At 42.8% G+C, this 26,876-nt stretch overlaps 2 protein-coding genes across 3 annotated transcripts in view; one reads left to right on the top strand and one right to left on the bottom strand.

The window, feature by feature from the left end:
* Positions 1-26,876, top strand: part of RTN4IP1 (reticulon 4 interacting protein 1) — a 110,083-nt gene that overhangs the window by 25,916 nt on the left and 57,291 nt on the right. The window lies entirely within an intron of this gene.
* QRSL1 (glutaminyl-tRNA amidotransferase subunit QRSL1) lies at positions 1,596-26,817 on the bottom strand. Its single transcript, XM_080999968.1, has 11 exons — positions 26,661-26,817; positions 24,332-24,491; positions 23,000-23,098; positions 21,837-21,933; positions 20,335-20,511; positions 18,293-18,468; positions 18,074-18,186; positions 15,757-15,949; positions 12,568-12,685; positions 4,251-4,456; positions 1,596-2,765 (listed from the first exon to the last, which is right to left on the bottom strand). Exons 1-11 carry the CDS (start codon positions 26,682-26,684, stop codon positions 2,554-2,556), a joined length of 1,575 nt encoding a protein of 524 aa, XP_080856094.1. The 5' UTR covers positions 26,685-26,817; the 3' UTR covers positions 1,596-2,553.

Genomic DNA, 26,876 nt, shown 5'->3' with positions numbered 1-26,876 from the left:
TCTGAAAGGCATCTAAAGTATTCATGGCCTATTGGTGAATCTTGCCTCTGAAAAACAGGTTTGCTCATTTAGGGCAGGAAATAAAATGAAAAGGTGGGGGAGGAGTGGGAGGAGGAAGGAAAACACTCCATTTTTATAGTGACAAAATAGAAAAGTACTAGATCAAATGCAGCTTTCCTGTTTTGATATTCTCACTTGGCTAAACAAAAATATTCATCCTTCTTCACAGAATGCAAACTGAACAATTGCTTATCTCAAAATGTCTGCTTGAAAGGCTTGCCTTAAAATAAAATTTTAAAACCCATGCTCCAAAGACTTTGGAACTTCATAGTACTATTTCGAATTTCCAAGGACCTCCATAGAATTGCAAAATGTTACACTTGGATGCAGCTCCTTGATTTTTTTTTTATATCTTAGGATATTTTATTCCTAAAGTCCAGACTTTCTGACAGATGCTAATGTTGCACATTTTATTTGTTATATTTTGTGTGCCTTTATTGTTGTATTCTTTGCATATGAATACATTTTTATTGGGTGGCATTTACATTCTGGCAAGCCACCCTGAATGTTGCATGGATGGAATAATTTCTGTGATGGTATGATTAACTACAGCTGACCCATGGTTAGTGAACCTTCGCAAAATTACAGGGTGGTATTCACTAAGTCCTACTCAGAGTAGACTCTTCAGTGAATTAGGCACTTGATGGTCCTTATCTAATTCTTCTGTGTTCTTAACCTTGTTAAATACTTTAGGCAGAGAGGCTAGTAAAGGCATAACACAATGTTGACATTTACCTAGAGTTAAGGAAGTGGCCCATACTACTTCCTCTCCCAATTTAACCTCCGTTGTTGTAGAGCAATTCCTCCTATTTTCTCCATGGTGGTATGGAATTACAGTTGAATGACTGCAACCCCACTCAACACAAACTGGGAGACTTTCTGAACTTGACTTTGGAAACCATAGTTCCCAGGTTTCAAAAATTGTTCAGAGTGCCTTTGTGTGGGTGTTAACAAGGTTTGTGTTAATATTGATCAGATTCAGAAGGGACAAATGGCTACATTAACGTATAGGAAGTCAGTTGGAAGATATAGTTCTGAGAGCAGCTTCCTTACCTGCTGAGTGTATTATGCTATGACCAGATTAGCCCATCTTCTCAAGAGCACCATACTAGTGAATTTCATGGTGGGCTGATCCGCTCATATTTAGCCAAATCTCTTTTTGGAATAATACAAGAATAAATAGCATTTAGGAGGCTGCACATCATACGTTGTGCTTAGGAAGCAACTACTGTGAACAAAATGTAATACAATACTATCTTACAAAGCATGCATGTGTAAATCATATCCTTTTCATATTGGTAATCCAGTTGCCAGTCAACCACTTGTGTATATTTTGTGGGTGAACGCCCTAATTTACATGTTAGGCAATTAATAAATTATTCCTGCCCTGTGCTTGAAAATTGGTTTTTCATTACAAAATGAAATACCTGAAAAGGCCCTCTGAGTTTATCTGTTTCCAGAGTTGAACTGACAACTAGTACAAAATGGGATGCTGTCTTTATGAAGACTGCTAGCTCAATAGGTAGATACGATAATGGGTTCATCATAATCTTTTATTCATGAACCAACCCAATAAACTCTGTGTCTTGAGTTGGTTCACCTGCAGTTACTACATACAGCAGCAGCCTCCATACTTTCTGCAATAATCTTTCCCATCAACTATTCCCCCCCCCCAAAAAAAATTGGGAGCCCACTCTTTGACTTTCATGCCAATCTGGAAGACATAAACTTTGCATGCAGTGATGCAGTGCTAGCTGGTTAGAAAGTTCTTGCACAGAATTGAATAGGGAGCATGTGGTTCTCTTTCCTTCCAGGAGTTTTGCTGGTTTACAACAACAGTTTCAAATAAAGGGGCAACTGTCTCTGCTGCAGTTGCATCCCTGCCATAAAACTAAGTCAGATGGAAGAGACAAAACTGATTCCATAAACAATTAACAGGATTCCTTATCAGGTATCAGGATTCCTATATCAGACTGGATAGCTGCACATACTTCGTAAGAAAATTTCAGCCTGATCCTAATAATTTATACTTTGAAATAAATTTAACAGAAATCAATGGGATGTGCATCCACAGTGTTTGAGACTTGCGGCACAGAGAGATTGCTTTGTTCCATCTTTATTTGCTGAACTTCATAATTGGTGTTAACTCCTCTTCAGTAAGATGAAATTATGAAGACCTAAAGTTTTCCTTATTAATGGCTGGGCTTCGTATACAGTTCTTACACTTATGTGACAGTACTACTCAGGGCGATTCATTTTCAGATGGGAAGCAAACACTATTTTATCACACTGTAATAACTTGTTTTGCCTTGAGTTTGATCAAGATTCCTAGAAGAAGAAACAAATTTTTTAACATGCTAGTAATTTTATCACATTATTTTTGGCCAGAACTGAGCTTGGGCTAAATCAAATGGCAATTGGAAGCCGATTAAAAACCAGGTCTATATTAAAAGCTTCTTCACAATCTTTTCCCCCACTGCATAGTTGAACCCATCATGAAAAAAATGCTGACTTCTCCTGGTGAGAGACAGTGTCAAGATGATTCATCATCCCTTGTAGCTCTAAGACAGGGAACTGCACTTGCTTTTCAAACCATTTGGCAACTGTGAGAAGCTGTTCTTCGTGGAATGCGCGACCAATAAACTGCAGCCCAATTGGTAAGCCTGTCTCTGAAAGTGCAGAAGGAACATTTACAGCCGGTAGCCCTGAAAGACAAAATAGATAATTATTTACATCGTTTGATCAAATCACACACTAAGTAAAGGGTAAAGGGACCCCTGACCATTAGGTCCAGTCATGACCGACTCTAGGGTTGCGGCACTCATCTCACTTTATTGGCCAAGGGAGCCGGCGTACAGCTTCCGGGTCATGTGGCCAGCATGACGAAGCCGCTTCTGGTGAACCAGAGCAGCGCACGGAAACGCCTTTTACCTTCCTGCCAGAGCGGTACCTATTTATCTACTTGCACTTTGACGTGCTTTTGAACTGCTAGGTTGGCAGGAGCAGGGACCGAGCAACGGGAGCTCACCCCGTCTGGTAAAACAAAAACCAATACACAAGGCATTAATTTGGCATTATTGCTTCTCCTAGCAGCAATATTGCCAGAGGCAGTGGAAGACAGGAGTGCCTGGCATGCTCTGGTCCATGGGGTCACGAAGAGTCCGACACGACTAAACGACTAAACAAGCAGCAATATGCTAAACATATTTCTTTCTCATCCACCCTCAATGGGGAGAATGCACAGCTATAAGAGGAGAAAGCATATTTTCACTGTCCCATGCTGTAACTAAGGACAAGGCATACACATCTTCCATTTCTAATAGGCTCTTTTTTCCAGACTACCTCCAAAAGCATCCAAGATAGACTCGGCCACATGGATTGGGCTTCTTGAGCAGTTATCCAGGCAGCAAGATTAATGAACCTTTTCGCCTCCACTTTAGGAGTGCAGTAGAATCATAGAATTGTAGAGTTGGAAGGGACCCCAAGGCTCATCTAGTCTGACCCCCCTGCAATGCAGGAATCTCAACACCCATTGCATATACCTACCCAACCTCTGCTTAAAAGCCTCCAATGAGTAGAATTGCCTCCCCTTTGTTTGCTATTTTTTTTTATTGGGGCATCCACACAATGCTGTCATTCAGACATTGTCTTTTCCCTGTAGTCCTTCTGCCTTTTCCCAAACAATATAGTCTGACTTTTTTTTCAGAGCAGCACAATCTACACCTATGTAGGTAGCCTTAGAGCTATTCTTCTTCTTTTAAGAGAGTGGTTTTGTTATATGCAGTGACATACCAGGGCAGGTCAATCCATCATAGCTCAGCACACATTTACCTTAGCCTTTCTAACAGGTGCTTTTATTAACCTATATATTATTTTAAATAGCTTTCAATTAGTGCAGAGACACTTTTCTTGCTATTTTTTTTAAATTAAAATAGTGAAATGCCACGAAAGCACATTATTATGCTGTAACATTATAATGCTATTTTTTATTTTATTTAAAAATGATGTGGGGGGAGAAACCTTTCCTATAATAGTGGTGATCAGTACAGGGTTTTCCCCCAATCATTTTTGCATACTGCTGGGAAGCCTTCAGGAATGCTGCACAAAGAAGATGTCTTTCTGGGAATGGCAAATTCAAGAAGCAAAAACTAAGATTAGAATAAGTATTTGAACCACTCAGATGTTCTCACCAGCCATGTTGGCAGCCTGAGTAAAAATATCATCCTGGGTGCTGCGGGTTCTGTTATCCTCTTTGATGAATTCCACATATGGTACAGTGTGGCTCATAGTTGTTGGAGTGAGCAAAATATCAACACCAGAATGGAAGACTTTTGCAAAATCAGTGGCAATGAGTCTTCTCACTTTCTGGGCTTTGATGAAGTAATTCTCATAGTTCCTAGAGGGGAAAACACATTTTGTGAGAACTAGCAACAGGACATTGAGTCTTTTAGCCAATTGCAGCATTTGGATGTGTGTGCAAAAATTGCAAACAAGATGTTATCTTTTCTCCCTGAGTCTACAGTTAAGAAAACCAATTAAGTCAAAGCATTGTGACACTTGCCTCAGTTGTTCAGATAAGAGGACTATCTGACTTCAGTGCTTAGCTACTCTTAGAAATGAAGAGTACAGCTGTACCTTGGTTAACGAACAACTTGCGAGTCAAATGTTTTGGCTCCCAAACGCCACAAACCCGGAAGTGAGTGTTCCAATTTGCGAATGTTCTTTGGAACCTGAATGTCTGGTGCAGCTTCCGATTGGCTGCAGGAACTTCCTACAGCCAATCGGAAGCCACGCCTTAGTTTCCGAACATTTTGGAAGTCGAACGGACTTCCGGAACGGATTCCATTTGACTTCTGAGGTACGATTGTATTGCTAATGTTTAAAATCTTGACAAATGAGAAAAGGGTAATTTAACCAAACAAACAGCTGCATAGTAACAGTTTAGTGAACGTGGGGTAGTGCAATACTGGACCTCAAACTCAAGTACTGGGTGTCTCTCAGCTGTCTTTTCAAATGTGCTATGCAGCTACTGCTTGTGGCTTTTTTCTCCCTCACCTTCTGGATTATCAGAAGGTTGGATTAAAGCCATCTGCCTCAACATACCTATCTTTACATAGCTAGAGAGAGCCATTCATGTTGCTGATCCTAGTCTTATAGTAGGCCTTTTAGAATGCTTTTCTGCCCTCTTGCATTTCAACGAGACTAGGGTGGAAATGATGATCACAGTTTATTAAGCAAGAGAGTACATCCGATTTTACTGGCATATAAAAGGTAAAGGACCCCTGGACAATTAAGTCCAGTCAAAGGCAACTATGGGGTTGTGGTGCTCATCTTGCTTTCAGGCCGAGGAGCCAGCATTTGTCCACAGACAGCTTTCCGGGTCACGTGGCCAGCATGACTAAACCGCTTCTGGCTCAACGAAACACCATGACGGATATCATGGGCTAAATCTTACAATCTTACAATCTTAAGACATGTGAGACATGTCTCAGTCCATCAGGACTTGCTTCTAAGTATGCCTGCATAGTTAGGAACACAGCATCATTCATTTAGATCAGCAGCTCACACGATCCTAAACTGCATAATCTTAAGCACCTATCATTAACTCCAGCGTGTATGGCAGTAACAGTTGCCGAAGTGTTGTGATATTATACAGTAATAGCAGGTGGTGCACTCTAAGAGCAAGACACAAAAGGATGGAAGTGTTGAACTAGGGTTAAAATATTTGGCAAAATGCCCTTCTTTACTGCAAAGCAGTTTGGCAACATGCTATCCAGAAAAGTTGTAATTTCTTTTTTTCTTGAAGGTTTTCAAAACAAGATTGGTATGGTATGATGAGCTGACATGGGCCCCAATCTGAATAGCTTTAGCTATTGCTTTGAGTTTCTTCCTTCCGTCTAAGCACACATTTGGGCATCTTAACTCAAATTGGGATTTCTCTTTGGTCATTCCTTCCACCTAACTCACACCTGCCTTTAATTCCACCTGATTGCTCAGAGCTTGCACATTTTATTGTCACCACCAATCTCCTCCGAACATGTGCATAGGGTCATCTCACTTTATTCTTGTAAATGTCCTGTGGAGTAAGCTAAGCTGACAGACAGCCACTAGCCCAAAGCCATCCAGGGACCATCATGGCTGACCAGGTCTTGCCAATCTAGCCAGTGCATCACACTAGCACAGGGTAGCACAAATTGTGCTTATAAGGCCTGCTTTGCAAATGCCCCATGATAATAATAATAATAATAATATTTATTACGGCCATAGGCCCATACAGAAAAAAACAAGACATAAATAACAGCTTGTGCACGTGGGTAAAAACAGCCGCTAAAACACCACTGTAACAATAAAATACTATGAGATGGAATGACATACTGCGCCTTAATTAGCTTGTAGTGCTCCTTGGCAACGCTTTTGGGTAAGGACAGCGACCAGAAACCTAGCCACTTTCAGGGTCGTATGGGTATCCTTATCCTGCAAGATTTGGGCAAGGTGGAATTTTGGTGGGGTACCCTCTAGTTTCTGCATGATTGATCCCAACAAATTTGCCCGTGGCCCGTTGAACAAGGGGCAAGTGAACATAATGTGCTGAAGCGACTCCGGCGTCTCCTTATCACATTCGCACATGGCGGAGGCTTGGCCCTTTGAGAATCTATGTCTCAGGACATTGGAGGGAAAAACGTTAAACCTCGCTTTGGTGAAGGCCAGCCTATGGGCAACAGTCGAAAGGGAGGAGAGGTATGATGGAACGCAGTAAGTTAAAGTAATACCAATGTTCTGGGGCGAACAAACACCTCCCCCCAGCGTATAATTTCGCTGTAAATCGATGTCATCCAGTCTTTGGCGGATCAGTCTTTGAGCAGTGATTTGATCTAGTTTTAGGGAATCTAAGGGAGAGATTCCGTAACTCAGGAGTTTGGCATGAATTCTACTAGTCCAGAGGCTGGAGAATTCATCTCGCCATAAGCATTGGACAAGGTAATGGTCTGGTAATCTATGCCACAATGATAACCAATAACTGAAGACTTGCTTCCACAGGCAGGTTTCTAGGGATGCGATCTTCAATTCTAGTCGCATGGCTGCGTTACTTACGCACAGGGGAAGCATTAGGATCCGACGTAGGAATTGGTTTTGCAGAGTCTCAAGAGGAGCAAGATCTGTCATCACGGCCCAGAGCGGGGCAGCATAGGCAAGCGCGGTAACCACTTTTGCCTTGAACACCTTTAGGGCCGAGGGAACATGCAAAGCTCCATCCGAAAAGAAAAATCGGAGGAGCGCATATGACAGAGTTTTGGCCTTATTAAGTAGGTGTTGAATTTGTGCTTTCCACCCCAAATTGTATTGAAAAATAACTCCTAGGTATTGAAATTTTAGGACTTGCTCTATTTTTGCTCCGCCAAGCTTCCATTCGTATAATCTCCGACTTCTGGTGAAAATCAGAATCTTAGATTTAACATGGTTGATGGTTAATTGGTTGAGTTGACAATACGTGGCAAAGATCTTCAGAGCTCTGGTTAGTCCAACACGTGTATAAGATAGAATTACCGCATCGTCCGCATATAAAAGGAGTGGACAGCGGTAATCCGCTAGTCTAGGCGCGTGTGTACTTGGAGATGAGTTGACTAGGGGTGCTCGCATGTCGCTGATGAATAGGTTGAATAGGCAGGGAGCCAGTATACATCCTTGGCGCACTCCCTTGTTTATTGGTATCGAATTTGTGAGGTCGCCCGCAGGAGTAAGTCTCACTCTGGCATGGGTACCTTCGTGGAGCTGACTTATAAGCCATAGGAGTCTTCTATCGATGCCCTGTTTCGCAAGTTTCTCCCAAAGAATATTTCTAGGAACGCTGTCAAAGGCTGCCTTTAGATCTAAGAAGGCAGCACAAAGGTAGCCCCGGGGAGGGGAGGAGTACTTCCGTGCCAGATGGTAAAGAACTATCGCATGATCAGTTGTAGAACGTTTAGTTCTGAACCCTGCTTGTTCATGGCCAATCTGGTTAGTCTCATCTACCCATCGCGATAGTTTAGTCAGCAAAAAGCTGGCATAAATTTTCCCTATGATCGAGAGGAGGCTGATGTTGCGGTAGTTTTCCGGCTCCATTGGAGAACCTTTTTTATGAATTGGTACTATAATGGCCTCCTTCCATATTTTGGGGATGAGACCGGAAGCGTTGATTGCGTCGAAGGTTTTGGCCAAGATGCCAGCCCACCATTTTGGGTGTAGTTTGATGGCTTCAGCAGGGATCAGGTCGGGCCCTGGGGCTTTGCCCGGTTTCAGCTGGGCTATTAGCTTAGCTATTTCGTCAGGATCGGTGGAAGGCCAAATAGGTAGGTGGGAAAACAGATGCATCAGATGGTCGGAGGGGGCATCTGCCTGTGAGAAACATTTCTTCAGGAACAATTCCCATGTCGGTGCTGGGATGACAGCCCTTGGGTATTTCCTCACCCTTCTATTAATCAAAGACCAGAATTCCCTGGATCTATGTGGCTTTGAAGCAGTAATCAAGGCCTGCCAGCGATTTTGTTGCCACTCACGTTTGGCAGTTTTCTGCGTGCGTTTGTAAACTTGCTTGGCTTGTGCATAACTAGCTGGCAGAGTAGATGCATCAGAGGTCTTATATACATTATATATAGCACGAAGGCGCTGTCTTGCTTGTTTGCACTGAGAATTATACCAGGGGGCACCGTAAGTATACTCGTTTCGATTTAATATTTTGGGTGGTAACCTGAAGAAGGACGTAAGATCAGTCGTATGATGGTGGAAGCGTTTCAACACTATGCTATGCTCATCTGAGGCAGAGCCTATGTTGGAATGGGGCCCGAGGATTTCTTTTTGAAAGAATTCCTGATACCTTTGAGCCTGGGTCTCCGACCATTTGATTCCTCTTACTTGGAGAGATTCGTTGGTTACCATCTGGGTCGCATGTCTATGGGCCTCCGACTGCCAGTTCAGGGAAAGCTTGGCTACCAGAGGAAGATGATCACTAGATTGTACATTCTCGATCTTAAAGGTGGAAATACACTTAAGTAGATCACTGGAGACCAACAGGTAATCGAGGACGCTGTTTGATTTGACGCTCAGGTGAGTGAAATCCCCTGGAATATCAGGGAGGCATGTGCCGTTTAGGGGGACCAGATTTAAACGGATGGCCATTTGATAGAGGAGTACTCCAGCCTCATTTGCTCGTTGGTCTTTAGAAGTTCTCCTCATGATATGTTCCAGATCATAATTATCAAGGTTTGGGGTAACCCACCATTTAGCTTTGGTCAGCGAGTCCCAATTTGCTGCTGTGCGGGCGTTAAAATCGCCACCTATTATGGCCGGGGTGTTTGGAAACTTAACATAGCATGAGAGCAAATGCTCTTCTAGCGAGCCCCATTTAGAGCCCAGTTCGGAGGAAGAACCCCCAGGTGGCAAGTAAACATTTGTAACTAGAAGTGAGATCTTTTCCCCCTCAATCAGCCCGGTAAGGGCGTAAGGAGGCAAGGCCTGTACTAGAGTAAATTTAGAATGTAGGTTGAGGGAGATGCCTATTATTAGGCCCCCTTTGGGGCGGCCTCCTTTCTGAGAGGGGCAGGCAGGGAGTTCTAGAAGCTCAAAGCCATTTAGGGCAATTTTCTCTACTTCCCACGATTCTTGGAACAAGATAATATGAAACAGGTTAATATACTCCAAGAATTCTGGGTCAAGTTTTTTTCCCCTCCAGCCCGCAATGTTCCAGCTGAGGACTGATAGGGGGGAGTTCCTGTTGTGACCAATTCGCTGTCATTTCGGGGAGAAATGTGAGTCCTTTGGAGGCAAGGCAGACCCCACAAAAAAGTCAGTTATTTTACTTTGCATGGCAGGCACCTGCTGAAGGTACCTAGTCTTAAAGTTGGTAGTGAGGTATTCTGGCTGGGGCGACAAAACGGGTCTCCCGCTGGCTAACCCAAGGGCGGACACTTCAGTGGGAAACTCCACTGGATTTGCTGAGACTGCCCCACCGCGAGGTCTAAAGGTCGCCGATGAAACCATTTGGTTTATATGTCCGGCCGGGTCTTCAATCAAATCCGGGCCATTTTTTGATGTAGGTGGAGCACTCCCCTGACCTGGTGCTGGCGAAGGTACGGGGGATGCTCGGCGTACTGGTACCGTTTGTATGTCGGGTCTATGCCGCTCAGGGGAGTATGAAGACTCCAGTTCTGGCATTGATGGATTAGATGGTAAGGAATTGTTTTGATGGAAGGAGCTCTGAGTTACACTCCTCAGCGGGGGACTCTTGGAGGGCGAGTCAAAATTTATCAAGAGTTGGGATGAGAGGCCAACTTGTGAGGCAAGACCTGGGTCTGCCAAGCGTCGGTGGGTTTTGCCCACAAGAGGGGGAGGCATGGGTTTAGGAGCTGGACTAAGGTAAGGAAGACTTCCTGCTTCCTTAAAACACGACTCCGAAAAGCTGGCAGGGATATCCTGAAAAGTGGGCAGGACTTTTCCGTTCTTCTGGACATGTATGAGCTGATGATTTAGTACTTCTAGTCTATCAATTATTTCTTGTTGTTCTCTCGGTGGAAGGTCGCCAAAGGTGGCTAAAAGCTCTCTTTCCTCCGGCGGGGTCAGAGAATTACTTGCGCCAGTGGGTTTCTTTAAAGCTCGTGGGGGCGTAGGGTAAGTCCAGTTTCGGTACGGGTGGATATCCTCCGAGAGAGGAGGCTCGATGTCCCGAGGTACTCCTGACCTCTCCGACAGAGTCTGCTCCGTGCCGTGGCCGGCAAGTAGAAGGGGGTGGGTCATGCTATCCATAAAAACTCTTGTTGGGATGATATCATACCTAGCCAAGAGTGATTTCTGCCTGATGATAGCTGAAGGGATCCTTGGAGAGTAAAACGCAAGCATCACTTTTTGTTGCCTGAGGTGTTGGTTCAAAGGTAATACTGCAATAAGATCGCATTGTGAGATTTCTATGTTTAGGAGATTGCTTAGATGCTTTTTAACTCCACTCAGAGTAAGCCACCTTGGTGACCCTGCCCCGATGTTTAGGCAGATTTTCTTAGGTTGCAGGGACAACGCTTGATGTTTCAGTGCAGGATTTGGTTTATATTTAGGGATCACACTTCTTTTTTTGGTTGGAGGTAAGGACCTCTGGCACTTCAAGTCCCCCGTATCTACAGTTGGTTTAAACTCTGACCAGAGGTTATCAATTTTCTGTTCGAGGTTACATAGCTGGGAGGATAGCACATCAATCTTCTTGAATATGCAATTAAGGGTTCTGACCACAAGATGGAGATGTTCCTGTTGTTCTTGTCTTGCGCAGTCCTCAGCTCCAGCGTCCTGCACCACCCTCAATGGGACACTCCCTCTTCCTCCAAGCTTGCCGTCCGTGGTTTTAGTCTGAGGTAAAAATAATTCCTCTGGTGTTGACGTCGTTTCTGGAGACGTTAGAGGGTAGAAACGGTTCTGAGTTTTCACCCCATGTTCAGTGGGGTCACTCCATTTGCCAGACACGGGGGGGTCGGTTTTTAATTGTTTGGCTCTTGGGGAGGACAGAGCCTCGTCACAATCCCTTAGGCGTTTGCCTTGGCCCATCATTATGAGTCTTTTAAAATAGCAGTGCTTAAAAGGTAATAAAAGGTGGTAGAAATAGAAATACAGCTGGCTGTGAGCTGGCGGAAAACCAGTAAGTCAAAGGCTGCTTCCAAGGCTGCCGGAGAATACAATTATCTGCTCATTAAAGCTGATTTACGATGCAGGCTTTACAATTATCAGCAATGTGAACTCCTGGCATGGGTTCCAGCACTCTGATACAATCTTCAGCAAGAACTTGAAAGGCTGGGTGCCACAACACAGATTTTAGGGAGGATTCGAAATGAACTCCGGCAAATGCGTCTTACCTCGTCGCCATCTTCCTACTGCCCCATGATCTTAATAAACATCTAGAACATTTACCCATCTGAAGGTATTAGACTTGACACTGTTTCCTCCTCTGGGCTTCTGGCCGCCCACTGTTCACATCTGCTTCTTTGGTCAGTTCTTTTACCTCAGTTGGCCAGGATACTGTTTTATAGTAAGAACAAAATAGCTTTCTTGGGAATTTAACTCAACTGTCTGGGTTGCTTCCATGAAGTCATTCAAATGGACCTGCAAGAGGGTGAGTCATCTATGATAGTTCCCGCCTTTGCTGACATTTGTACCCAGGTTTCTCTAATCCAAATAAAACACGAGACCAAGGGGAAAAAGGCTTTATAGTTAACACGTGCACAAAAAGTTGAGGTTTTCACTTCTGATTATTTAAAATAAGCTCCTGGTTAAGAGGGTACATAGGAGAGAATAGAAAACAAGAAAACGCTTAGTAGATTGCACATAATTTTAGGAAATAGTGTTTTGCTGTATATTACAGCTATAGCAGCATCAGCAATAATAATAATATCTTAACTGCATAGAAAAATCTGTCCACATGAGTAATTTCACCCTTAACTGAACCACAAATAAAACGCTAGCTTTGTAAATTTGAGCTTTCAAATGTGCTGAACTTACTGTTTTAGCAAGAAGTAGTTCCCTGATAGAATTCTTCCCCTTACAACATCATTAAAGCCTTCCCGGCGCGTGGCTGCATACAAGGCTTCGGTGGACTTGTCAGCACTGCTGCGGTGCCCTAAAATTAAAAGTCATCAGTGATTTGGAAATGCATCTTAAACCATTCAAAGTCACCTCATGAATAAACAGTAGAAATCACTGTGCTGTACAAATATATCCGAGGTTTATTTGCTGCTGTTGCACACAGCTAAATGTCAGGTGCTGTTTATTCATGGGCCAGGAAGCTAAACAAATCACATGGGTTTCAGCAGCAGCAGCCACCACAAGTAGCTATTTGACTTGGGACAAGTTGAATGGTCTTGGTTAAACATTTTTAGCATGAAGAGGGATAACTGGGAGGCCTTAAATGCTCCTTCACCCCCCCAAAAAAACTTCCAGAATTTTACATTGTTTGTACCAATTTTCTTGCTGCTCACTGCCCCTCGGAGCAGCTGCTTTAGTGCCAGGTTTTTGTTCACTCCTCCCTGCACCTTTTCTTCCTCACAAGTTCCCTGAATATCAGGGATCGTGTTGCGAATACGACAGCATTCTGCCACAAAACAGCCAGTTAGATTTGGCACTGTCTGATTAGATCCTCTGAGGGCCAATAAAGCCAATTTGGAATGAAAGCAAACTTTCCTTTATAAAATTGTCCTCATTCTGGAAGGGCGTGTGCAATGGGGCTGCGCTTGAGCACATGGCAGGAAAGCAAAGGGCGTGGAGCTGCTATTGCAGCCACCGCTTGCCCATCGCCTAAGTCAGGAATGTGGACCTTGAGGACTGCCAGATGTTGCTGGACTACAATTCCCATCATCCCTGCTCAGCAGTCATGCTAGCTTTGGCTGATAGGAACTGGAGTTCTACAACTTGGAAGGTTCTCCTTTCCTGACCTGGACCATACAGGTGCTTCTTTTCCTGCAGCTTCACCCTTAGAGCTCCTACTATTGTTAATCTGAGCGAGCAGTTTACTCCCTCTTTGGAACCTCCTTCAAAACTTCTGAAAGTGGAAGCCTCTTTTCAGATTGGTGAATGGGACTGTGAAGTTCTGTTTCAACCCAGCCCTAAGGCAGACACATTTTCAATCTAGCAAGAATAATACAGAGTACGTCAAGGGTACTTATGCCCTGTCAGGGGGTTCATCTGATAATATCCAATAATTCATATTGATTTAGAATATATTATCTAAGATTTGGAAAGGACACAATGAAGTGGCTGCAGATTTCAGCAGGCTTATATGTTTCGCAATATATTTTGACACAAACGTTTTGAAAAAGGGCCAGGACTTGTTCAGCTTTGTTATTCTTTTCCTGATAAAAATGCTGGGAACAGGCATTTGAGAGTCAATGTGTTGAAGTACAATATTTCAACTGACTTGGCACTTAAAAAGTACACTGGAAAGTACAGGGAGGGTGATACCGAACAGGAGCCATTGTCTTAGACCAGGAAGTGCAGAGGTATTTCAATAACATTGTATTCCCTCATCAGTTGACCCTGAGTGCAGAAGAACAATTGAGCTGAACAATGCATGTACTTTGTCCTGCAGAGCACTCTTCCAAGGACACAGCTGAGACAACACTTCTGTCATAATAAAAACATGCTCAGAAATAATACAGAAAGTTTGGCCACCAGCAGACCTCACTGCAACTAATAAGAGACTTTCCTCAGTGCTAAAAAGGCTTTGGCAGAGACATAATCTTTCTGTAATTAAAAAGCACATCAGATATGCTGGTTCATATTGTGGCAGGTTGCACATTTCTGTAACATAATTAATGGATCTGCATTTAATCAACTAGGGACATGCTGTGAATTGAGACTCACAAGCAGGTGTACGTAAGCAGACAAATGCCTTAAAGATAATTTTTGTTTCAAGTTACTGTACTTGGCTCTGGTTTTTAATGCAGGACAGTCTGCCTTGCAGCTTACTATGGCTGAAACTTGTTGGGGGCAGGTTAGCAGGGCTCAACCAACTTCCTTTTAGATCATCACTCTTTGAACTGCTTCCCAGTTACAAATAAATTATCCCTGTGTTTACGCTGGAACAGGGCAGTCGGTCCAAAAGCAGGTCGCCTCTGAGAACTGATCTGTTGCTTCCTTCCCTAACCTTGTTCTGTGGAGACATTGTTTGCCTGCCAAATCTAGAGACTAGTGATTTTCATATACTTTGCCACTCCGCAAACCAAATAATCAGCAAGCCTACAATCAGCTCCAGGGTTTGTGTATCAGTCCTCCTGCTGCTGTGCTTGCCTTTCTCCCAGAAGTAGCACACCATTCACGCACATCCACAGTAATCAGTCCACTTTTTAATTATTATTTTTGTTGGTATCTCAAACTTCAGGAGGAGGTATACTACGGTTGATGCTTGGTTGGGTGGAACATGCGCTATAGGCAGCTGCCTGACCTTGCTGGCCATGAGTCAGCCAACCCCTACCTTCAAAGGTGGAAGTTTCGCTACTCTGTTTGGGCAGAATGGACACAGAGAGGAGAGGAAGGCATTGGGGAAAGCAGAGGAAAGCATACGTGATTGTCCTAGGTAATGTTTTTGCAGAAAAAACCACTCCGCTTTTGAAAGGTGTGATTTTAACCACAGAAACACATTCCCATTCGAAATGCATTCGGATTGAACTTATTTTTAGTTTAGATTTATTAAATCAATGTGTAGTCATTAGTGGGTTATGGAAAATGTATAAAGTGGACCGGCATTGCTCAATCATACTGTGGGGAGGACTATTCCCACCCCCTCATCTCTCTCTCTCACACACAGACAAAACACCTCTCCACCACATTAAGAACTCCCACCTGATTTGCACACTGGATGTTTGTAGTAGCTGCTAGTGTTCCAGTTCTGTGCACTGTGCAATGATTCTACAAATGATGTAGATCATATAGAAAGATGCAGGCCAGCGCTGTGAAGGCTTGCAGCCACAGTAAGCAACAGAGAAAGGTGCAGGAGCAATAATGATTGGAAGAAGCGGACTAGAAACAGATCTGACAGCAGGTCTTGCACAGCTCATAGGCTGCCCATTAAAGAACAGGAATAATTTATAATATTATACCCTAATTGTTCTCGTTAGTAAGGCCTTTTTTGGCATAAGCTCTTGAGGGCAATGAATTTATCTAATTTACATGACACTTGTTGGAAAGAAGCCTTACCGTACTCCAGGCCATCAAATCGGGCCATGTTTGATGCTACTTCTGCTGCACACAGCACATGGTAGCAGACAATGGAGTAACAGGTGTGCGGAAGTCTGACCTCAATCACTTTGGCGCCAGCTTTCTCAAAGAGGTCGGCTGCCTTGGACCACACGGCCAGAGTTTGACTAGACAATCCTGGTACGTTGTATTCCTAGAGAAGGGAGAGGGTGAAAAGTATAACCCTCTGCACCAACAACTTTATGTGCATCTTCTCAGTTCTCAGCTGAGCCGGAATTATCAAGTGGTTTGTAGCATGTTAAACTCCCAAGTGAAAATTTGTCCTTTTCAAAAAAATTATTATTGAATACTTCCTTTGGCAGGCAGCTAGGATGGCATGTGTTTGGTTTTAGTTATAGATTCAGTGCCAAACTGCAGCTTGCTTCAGAGGCCAGCCTGTCTTTCTAAGGTAATTGGGAATGGCTGGAATGAGCTGAGTCATAAAGCCCAGGGAACCAAAATGATGAGCTAGGATAGAATGACTGACGGGGAGCTCATTGGCAAAAGGAGAACCAAGACCTGACAGGATTTTCCATAAGCCCCAATGCAGATGGAGGACTTTAGGCTAATAAAAATAATAGAGGTAGATTTTGAAACAACATGACATATTAAACTAAATGGTGGGCAATGATTGCAAATAAGGCCCAGTTCTGCATTCAGGGATGACCTGGTTCCAGCAGTTTCCATTAATGGCTATTGTGAAAATGTTCCTGCAGATCAGAACAAAATTCTTAGTGTTGTAACCATTTTAAATAACTGTGAAAAACATTAATACTAATTAACAGCTGGTATATAGCTTTCCCCCTTGATTTAGCCAAGCTCTTTTTCAACAGAAGGAGCTGTAAGTTTTCACTATTTCCTGGCAATGAGTTAACAAGCAGGCTGCACCATGGTGATTAAGGCTGCAGTCTTAACCCCCGTTACCTGAGAGGAAGCCTCTTTGAATTTTGCAGAACCTATTTCTGAACAGATATGGCAAAGATCACATTGTAATTCAACACTTCTTTCTTTCACAGGGTGCATAGTTCTTTCTCTCTTATTTTTAGTGCAGTCTTTTGCAGTAAGTCAGAATGGTCAACTATGAGTTTTGGTCTGGATGTTATGAATTTAGTTCTCTAAAAAAACCAATGGGTTTTCAATATCATTGTCCATCTCACTGGGGGGGGGGGGGAATCAAAGTATATCCACAAAAGGAAGGGTGGGGAATCGTGTGTATAACCCAAAATGAGGAACATGTGTAAATAACTTCAGAAGGCAAAAATCCCTCTTCACATTAATATTATTTTAAAGGTGGATACATAATTGCCTTGGGAGTGATGAGCTGCCATGGTGTGTCATTCCCTCCCTATTCCCAAGGGAGGCTGCCCCCATAAGAGCAGCCGCCTTTTAAAAAAATATAATCTTTCTGAAGGGGGTGGCATGTCAACTCCTATCATTGCTTTCAGGGGCACTTGCATATCCATTTACAACAAGTGTGGCAGGAGCCATGCTTTCTAGCTGTTCCTGGTTGTCTGTGCCTATTTTTCCAACACTCGGCCTGCCCCATGAAACTGGGTGTCGATTCTGATGTTCCAGTCTTTACACTAGTCCTGGAGGGGCAGCTCAGGGGAGTCCACTTTTGGAATTCACATCCTTCGAATTCCTGAAGCATCCCGAAATGCGAGTGCACATGTCAACTTAGAAGAACACCTTGAAGACTTTGGTTGAATAATTAAGTATAATGATTCTTTCAAAGTGTATGTGTGACAGGCATTCAGTGAGTACTTCTTGTTCCTGACAGTTCCGAGGAAGCCCAAACAGAGCGTTTCCTAAAGCAATATTCATTCTGATTAATGAATGTCAAATAAGTACCATTGTTCTTCAACACTGATTGTGTTCTGCAGATTGACTTATTATTATTATTTAAATTTTTATACTGCCTTTCATCTGAAAATTGCTGGGCGGTTCACAACATAAAAATAAAAAATGAGAACATAAAATACACAATGAAAACATTATGCTTCCCCCCTTTTCTCTTTTTGGTTTTGTTTTATATTTTTAATTAGATTAGTTCCAATAAAAAAATGATGCAAAAACAAAAACAAGATCCAAAACAAACCAGTAACCAACCCCGCTCCCACAAACACATTTAAGCGGAAAAAGAATGTTAACCAGCCAAAGGCCTGGTTAAAGAGAAATGTTTTAATGACCTATGTCAGTCATAGGCAATAGGAATTCACTAATATTTAATTTTGGTGTTCATTTCCCCCCTCCAAGTGACTGTTTACATACCAGTTACCTTTGGTATGCCTATGCAAAGATCCTTCACATCTGTCAAATTGGGCAGCTGAAATGGGTGGACAGGGTCCTGCACTGTGGTTGAATCTTTTGGATCATGGCCACTGAGTGCCCCTGAAACAAAGCAGAAAGACTCATGAGCTACAGGAAAGAAAAGAGAATCCTTGAACCAAACTAGTTTTGAGAGAATTCCCTAGGGAGACAGGTGTAATCATTATACCCAACACGGTGGCTGCATCGTCCACACATCTGGCAAAGATGCCCGGCACATCCATAGAATTCACCAGCGGAATAAGACCATGACGGGAAATCAGGCCATACGTTGGCTTCAAGCCCACCACTCCACAATGAGAGGCTGGGTTTCTGGTGGATCCTCCTGTATCAGATCCCAGAGCCCTATGGTTGAAAATAAGAAGAAGAAGAATGGCAGTCAGGAGCAAACTCTGCATCGCATCCCAATTTGCTCTGCAAGAACATAAGAGCCTGGCTGGATCAGGCCAAAGGCCCATCCAGTCTACCATCCTGTTCTCACAGGAGCCATGCAGATGCCTATGGGAATCCGAGAAGTCATTGCATGTCTTCCCCAGGTTGTCTTTGTTTTTAACAGAAACAAGGCATCATGACCTACCAATCACTTCTAACACTTTTCCAATGAAGAAATGCACATGCAATTGACCACAATACGTAAACTGCTTGGTCTAAGAGCAACATACAGATTACTATTACTGCTGTCAGCCTGTGAAGTGCCTAGTCTGAAAGGGTTCTGTTTTATCTGGAATATATGCTTGCCAGGAAGAAATTCAAAGGGTGCAGTTTTCGCATTGTGTTCCTTCATGGAGATTCAGCAGACTTTCCTCTCTTGTGCAGTTTAAGAACAGAGACCATTTCCAGATCAGGAGCAGACCAAAGTCATCTGAAGGTACATTATATGGCTCAAGGGCATTTAGTTCTCAGAAGCACCTTGATGGGAGATCACTTGGGAGTCTTATGGTGCTGACTTCCTTGGGAGAAGAGTGAACTACAGATATATAGCAGTGGTTCCCAACTTTTTCTTGGCCATGCCCCACCTAAGCATCTCTAAAATCCTGATGCCAACCCCCCCCCCATGACATATAATTCTTATTATTCAAAAGTGAACTCCTAATCACTATTAATAACTCATTCTCGAATTGCCCCCCTTAAAAATCAAATTGCCCCAATGTGGGGCATGTGTCCCATGTTGGGAACCATGGATATATAGCAACAAGCCTTAGAAAGATGTTTTCCTGACTAAAAAGTATATTGTGGCATAAATTTCTGAATTAAATATTAAAATATTATTATTCAAATAAACACTCTACCTTTTAGAATAAACACACAGTGGCTCTATTCAGCTAAAAATAAGCAATCTGAAAAACTATTCTTTCACCCTAAGGGATAGCTTAGTCAGTAGAGCATGAGACTCTTGATCTCAGGGTCGTGGGTTTGAGCCCCACATTGGGAGAAAGATCCCTGCATTGCAGGGGGATGGACTAGATGATCTCATGGTCCCTTCAAAACTCTTCTATGCTTCTATGAAAATTGGAGAGTTAAAAATGCACTTAGATTTTTCTCATGAAGACAAATAGGACTTCAAAGCTGGCTTGCGTTTTAAACTTTTTCAAAACTATATTTCTTCACAAAACAGAAAGAAACATAAAGCACTGGTATCAGCACAACTATGAAATGTAGAATAAACTGAGGATCTGAAGAATGTTAGTCTGAAAATCCCACTCTATCTGAATTATTAGCCCACAGTGATGTCAACACAAAAGCCTGGGATGAAAAGGTGTTTTATTGTAAGGGATGAGATGCTGTAGATTTCATTGAATGGAAATTCCTTCTCCTTTTTGTGTGTGCCTGAGTTGCTGGAAAGATCCCACAACGCTTGTCAAAGAGAGGAGGTTCAGAGGATATTGGCAACATGCTTCCTCCTTTATTGCCACAATAAATCCTTTCCAAGCAATACGAAATGCCCACACGGAGAGGATGGAAATTTGTTTAGAATGACATGGCTTTAGTCAACCTTTTGGACATAAAAGGGGGCTTTACACTGTCCTCAGTACTCCTCTACCAAGTCCTGCCTTATCTATATAGAATAGACAGTAAGGGATCTAATCAGGGACCATGTTGCTCCTAGGCCCTAGGGTATGAACAGCACTTAGGCCCTTGTTGGCCCTCAGCAAATATTATGAAGTTGCATTATGATGCTTTTAATTAAACTGTTCTAAAAAAGCCTCTTACGTGAAGCATGTGAAAGACGACACGGCAGCAGCACTGCCTCCAGAGCTTCCTCCTGTTATCAACCAGCTGGTGTCTTCATTTTGAGCACTGGGTTTCTGCACACACTTTTCTCTGTACTGTCGTGAGTAACTCCAGGGGTTTCTAACCGGTCCAAATGCCCCATCTGTACTTCCAGAGCTAAGATGAGAAAATCATGGAAAAAGAATACATCTAGGGTAGTATTCAAGAGAAAGAGGAACATTGGGATGATCTTGGAGACAAAATAAGGCAGTCCAATGGGCCATTTCCTTAACTAGGTAAAGGTCATATTGTATTATGCCAGGCATAGGCAACTTTGGCCCTCCAGACGTTTTGGGACTACAACTCCCATCATACCTAGCTAACAGGACCAACGGTTAGGGATGATGGAAGTTGTAGTCCCAAAACATCTGGAGGGCCGAGTTTGCCTATGCCTGTATTATGCCTTCACTGGCTTCTCAGGCTAAATTACTAGTCAAGGTTAAGGACACAGAAAATTTAGATAAGGTCTATCAAGTGCTTAATTCACAGGAAAAGTGCTATGGAAATAATAATGGCTTTTGTTTACAAATAGACACTGCGATGAGTAGTCTACTAAGTTTTACTCAAAGTAGACTCACTGAAATTAATGAACATCATTATTATTATTTATTGAATTTATATACAGCTCTATACCTGGGGGTCTCAAGGTGGTTCACAGAATAAAATCAAGTTATAAAATCACAAAATACATAATAAAAATAAAAACAACAACCCAGTACCCCCCCCGAAAAGCTAGGTCCATTATTTTAATGGCTCTACTCTGAGTAAAACTTAGTTGAATGCCCCCTGAAGCTTATCAATTCAGCTACAGATTTAACAACTTTTTTGTCTCTCTTTCCAAGTACATATGAAATCCTTTGCTCTGAAACAGAACCAAAAAATAAACCAGTTGACACTCCTAAATTTGATTGGTTCACACAGTCAAGGGTGAGCAACCTGAAGCTCTCCTATAGACTCTGGAAAGTTTCACCCCATTGGGAAATCTCTGCTTGAAAAGTTGGAGAGCTGTTTTGGAACATCATCTCCCATCAGCCTCAGCCAGCATGACCAATGATCAGGAATGATGGGAGCTGTAGTCCAAAAAATCTAGAGGGTGCCTGTTAAGGGAAGACTGGTGTGAAAATATTGAGTTAGATGAACCAATGGTCTGACCTGGTATAAGGCAATTTTCCATGTTCCTATGTATTTGCAGTGTGTAAGAAATTTCATTCCTGCAACATGTGACCCACCCAATTTGTATGGTTGCAAAGATAGGCTTGAAACCATGTGGCCAATGTCTGCTAAGATCTCAGAAGCAGGAGGAAAACTGAGCAGCCAGAGCTTTAGCACCACATGATGTTCCCAGCCCAGCATCAAGATAGGCAGTCTTGCATCTATAGTTAAACAGAAGTGAAGCAACACATCAGGCACCCAACAGCATAAAAATATTTAACTTGGCTTACCCCATGGCAAATTCATCTAAGTTTGTTTTTCCAAGAAGCACAGCTCCTTGATCCAGCAATTTTTGAACTACAGTTGCATTGTAAGGGGGGATATAACCTGAAAAACAAAGACTGGATTGGCTGAATTGTTTTATATTAGTGAGTTGTTGTTTTTTAATGAGCATGTCATGTATATTACCATTAGTCCCCGTTCACATGGATTCCTACTGAGAATATGACTACCACAGGTATTTCATTGTTTTGTATTATGGGGGTGCAATTTTAACTTGTTTCAGGAAACTACCTCAATAAGATTAGATGTTTGCTATCATAGCTGCCTGAGAGAAGATTCTCTTCTCAAAACTGCAGTGTGTCTTGGCAACCTTGACATCTCCCCTCTCTTTATTACTTGTTCCACAGATACTGAGTTCAGCTGCCCAACTAATAATACAGCAGGATTCTAGTACCCCTTTCAAAGCCTATACAATGATGTGCTCTACTAATAGTAGAAGAGCATAGGGTTTCATACATATTGGCAGTAATCCAGTAAGATAACCAGCAGGTAATAAGACATGTACTGTGCCAGCATTTTTCTGCCCATTTTCAATTCATCATACCTCTTTACTAAACTGCAAACTTTTTGAGACTACCCCAAGTTTCAAAGTGAAGACGGAGAGGTACGAAGGCTCTAAAAATATTCAAGTGAATCAATGAAATCAGTGGAACTAGTCAGTGCCTGTGGACTTGAAGATTAGAGTCTTTGTTTTGGTGTCTGTTCAACATTGGTATCTGAAGAGGTTTATACCTGGTGGCTCAGAGACCAGGGGCAGTGGCGGCTGCTGCCTGCAGGACTCCCAAGGACAGGAGGGAAGAGAGGAGCCTGAGGGAACACTCCATAAGGGAGGGTGTTTGAAAAGGGGCGAGAGGCTGCCAGCTCTGCAGGCAAAGAGTGACATAACTGGGCTTCTGAGCCCCACAGGGTTGCCGCAGAAAGAATGTCGTTGGTCCAGGGAGCTGTGGACTCAAAAAGGTTGAAAACCTCTGATCCAATACATCTACTCATCAACATAGTTATCTACAAAAGAATGAATCCATTTAAGACAGAACCACAGTACTATCTATATCCTTACAGATTGGGGAGCAGAGCTCAAAGTTGTTGGCTTATCTTAAAAATGCTACTTTACCTTTTAGCATCTTGGATGCACATGTTGTTTCGATTCCAGTTGTGCTGAAGTTGTCTTTCACTGCAAAAGGAATTCCATCCAAATCCCCCAGTATCTGACCTATATTACGGATGACAGTGTGAAGATAATTTCAATCAGTGCATCATGCACACAGCCTTATTTAAAGATTGAGGTTGTTCTAAATAATTTTTGACATGTTGTCTGAACTGCTAGACCTGCTGTGCCAGCAGATTTGGAGAAGGTGTGAAAAAAACCACACAGTTGTCTCTCAATCTCCTAAACCTTTTGTTCTTGCTACCCCTTTCCCCCTAGCACAACTGTGGATAGTGCTAGGTCAGTAGTGCTGCAGCTATGGTGTAGCACTTAGGAATGTGAGCAGCTTGGCCACAGAGCACAGAAGCAGCAGTGGGGCTGTCCTCACATACCAATGCATTAGTGCCAATACCAGAGCAAAATAACATGCATTATAGGTCTTGTTTTTAGAAAAATGAACTGCTGCTATGGTCAATAGAGTGTAGGATTGGGTGCATTAATTCTCACTTTTTGGTTTATCATTAGAAATTTCCCACAGTTCTAATTTGCTCTACAACATTTTCAGCAACCTTCCCGTCACAACAAGAAAGGCATTTTGCAAATGAGTTAAGTTATGAGCTACTTTCTTTAACCATAATGGCTAGACTTTTTTTCTTTTTAACAACAGAGGATGCAGAAATCCAAATGCTGTACTAGGTTTCAGAGTCATAGGACCTACCAACATCATTTTTTCTGCTTGGGGCACTTTTAATGAAATGCCTGCTATTGTTTTGCCTACAAGTCTAAGTAGGTCTCTGGCCTGAGTTGTGCTTTAATGGGCATTCCAAGGACAGATAGTGGGTGGGATTGAGCTGGCCCAAGAGCTGCTAGATCCAAACCTGGTCTGAAACAGTGCAAGCAGGGCCAGCCCAAGACATTCTGGCACCTGAGCACCTCTGTCTCCACCCGGGAAGAAGGGGTAAGTGGAAATCTATATCGGGAACAAGGGGGAAATAAAGATCTATATCAGGATCTGCCCCCCCCCCCGTGGATCCACCCACCCGAGGTGGTCACCTCACTTTGCCTCATGGGTGGGGCAGCCCTGAGTGCTTGTTCATATTAAACCATAGCTTATTTTAACTATAGTTTAATGTAATGTGCGAATAAGGCCTATCTAATATCACAGAAATACAGTGAAGTTAGCTGTACTTTTCTTTTTTCTTTTTTACAATGAGTAAACAAATATTCTGGGCAGAAAATGTTAGGATAGGATCACAGCCAACATACTTTAATGAAGAACAATTGTTCAGCAGAAATTACCTTGCCTGTATCTCTTCTCCGATGCCTCAGCCTGTTTTAATGCTGTGTCTTCAGCTACTGTGATATAAGCATTAAGAAATCTGGTAGCTTTTATTAAGGAGAGGCATTTCTGACACAGCTCTGTTGGACTCACTTGGCCTTCCTTTAGTGCTACAGATATCTGAAACATCAAAATTTTCTATTTTTAGCAGAATTTCAATAGTAAGCTTTAAAGAACTATGTCTACTTGGTTTTCAAAGCAACTTCTCTACTTTGTCTGTACATACACTACCTTTGATTGAACAAGCAACATCATGAGAATATTATGTGAAATATAACTATTAAAGTGTGCAATTGTATAAAATGGCCTCAAGATGTGAACTAAATGTGGAGTAATATTGGAGTTAGTTTACCAAACAGGTGAGTCATGAGGTCACAAATGATTTCTCAATACTATTATCTGTAGATGCTTTGTTAGGTAATCACTTCATATTTTACATTATAGCCACCCCAGCAGTTAGTCTACTTTATTTTTAATTTTCTTTTTGCCATCACCAAAATTGGTCCCAGATCTTGAGGGGCCAAAACAATTGCTTGCAAGGGGCAAATCAGATGCCTGAACAAAGGGTTAGTCACCCTGCCCAATAGTGGGTCTACATCTACCACAGCACCCCCAGCTATGCCCATGGAAAGACCTACCACTGGTTGTATTTCCTCTGGCAGTGATTCCAAATGATTTCTGTTCCTTTGCAAATGGCCAAGTTTAGGCTCATCACCTATACCAGCCTGGAGGTGTCATGCATAATCTCCTCAATTAGGGTTCTTCCACATTGCCAGCAGTTTTGGGTGGGATTCAATTATAGACAGGCAAATTCTGGTTTTGTGATTACAGTTGATTAGAAGGTCTTGCATGGCAACCCACATAGCAGCCAAACAGGCTAGCATATGGGGTATCTTGTTGTTACTAAGGTAAAGGTAAAGGTACCCCTGCCCGTACGGGCCAGTCGTGTCCGACTCTGGGGTTGCGCGCCCATCTCGCTTAGGAGGCCGGGGGCCAGCGCTGTCCAGAGACACATCCGGGTCACGTGGCCAGTGTGACAAAGCTGCTCTGGCGAGCCTGCACCAGTGCAGCACACGGAAACGCCGTTTACCTTCCCGCTATAAAGCGGTACCTATTTATCTACTTGCACTTTAAGGGTGCTTTCGAACTGCTAGGTGGGCAGGAGCTGGGACCGAACGACGGGAGCTCACCCCGCTGCGGGGATTCGAACCGCCGACCATACGATCGGCAAGTCCTAGGCGCTGAGGTTTTACCCATGTTGTTACTAGTTACCTCTATATTTCCTGAGGATGGTGCACTATCAATACAGTGATGGTTAGTTCACTAATGAAAGAAAGAAAGAAAGAAAGAAAGAAAGAAAGAAAGAAAGAAAGAAAAAGAAAGAAAGAAAGAAAGAAAGAAAGAAATGATGTATACTTGAACAGTGCAATCCTATGCATGTTTACTGAGAAGTGTCCCACTGTGTGGCCTTATTTCTTCTAAGCATGCATCAGATTGCACTGATCGTAAATAGGTAACCAATGTGTGCTGTTACTGTTTTGACATGCTTGGAATTTAAAAAATATAATTGTATTTTAAAAATACAATTATGAACATGTATGTTTACCAGCAGCTAAAAAAAAAAAAAAAGAAAGGGGAAAGATGCTTAATAGACTGTACAGTCAGTAAATAAAAGTTCTTTATTGTCAAATTAAGATTTTTGAAAGCCTGAAATGCAAATGATTGAGTTTTGTTGGGGAGAAAATTCATGCTCTCTGTAGAGATTTCTCAGGGAAATTTTGCTAGAGTGCCCCTGCCCCATCACTGCCGTAGGACTGGAGGTGGTAGAATGTAGGATTCACTTATGGAAAGCTGGAGAAAATAGCTCTCTTTTAGCAGGCATTATTAACTGTTTCAGGGCTGGAAATATCTGTCACTTGTATTTCCACCTGCGAACTGACCTTGGTATATAAACAAAATCACATTCATGATTGCCTTGCTTTTAATCACGTTTTGCTGATGTTTCATGTACGCAGCAGGCAGAAATCCGACAGGTGAAGTGTCCACAGCATAAAAATGAAATAAATAGAAGCGCTTCGTGGGTTGACTGTCTTTCCTGCAGCTGTTAACAGGAACTGAATTGCTGTCGGAAAGCAAGCAATGCCCACCCACTAAGAGGGAACTCTGTCTGCCTAAAGAGAGAACCCAGGAGGAAAATGAAGCCTGGGAAGAGAGGGGCGAATAGCTTGCTCCGTCCACGGCAGCGGTGCGGGGGGTGGGGGGAAGCAGCCAGTTCCAGCGTCGCCTCACCTGTTGGAGCGAAGCTCGCAGCATTTTCTCTACCGATCTGGAATAGAAATAATCTAGTGAACTCGCGAAGCTTCACCCGTATTAGTAGTCCCTGTTACCGGTAGTTTGCGAACGAGTTCATGGGCGCTGCCATCTTGAATAACGCGTTCTAACATCGGCGCCTCTGATTGGATCAGACTTTCGGGGTTGAAATGATGTTGTGTTCCTATTGGTTGG

Source organism: Podarcis pityusensis, assembly GCF_964106645.2.
Source record: "Podarcis pityusensis genome assembly, chromosome: 3".
Taxonomy (NCBI): domain Eukaryota; kingdom Metazoa; phylum Chordata; class Lepidosauria; order Squamata; family Lacertidae; genus Podarcis; species Podarcis pityusensis.
Note: the sequence above shows the minus strand (reverse complement) of the source record. Positions and strands in the feature narration are given on the sequence as shown.

Coding starts and splice junctions, on each gene's coding strand:
- QRSL1 (XM_080999968.1), bottom strand. CDS start 26,684: ATGCTGCGAGCTTCGCTCCAACAG. Junction 24,492..26,660: donor TGCGAGCTTCGCTCCAACAG/GTGAGGCGACGC, acceptor TTGATGTTTCAG/ATATCTGTAGCACTAAAGGA. Junction 12,686..15,756: donor ATTTGATGGCCTGGAGTACG/GTAAGGCTTCTT, acceptor TTTTAATTTTAG/GGCACCGCAGCAGTGCTGAC.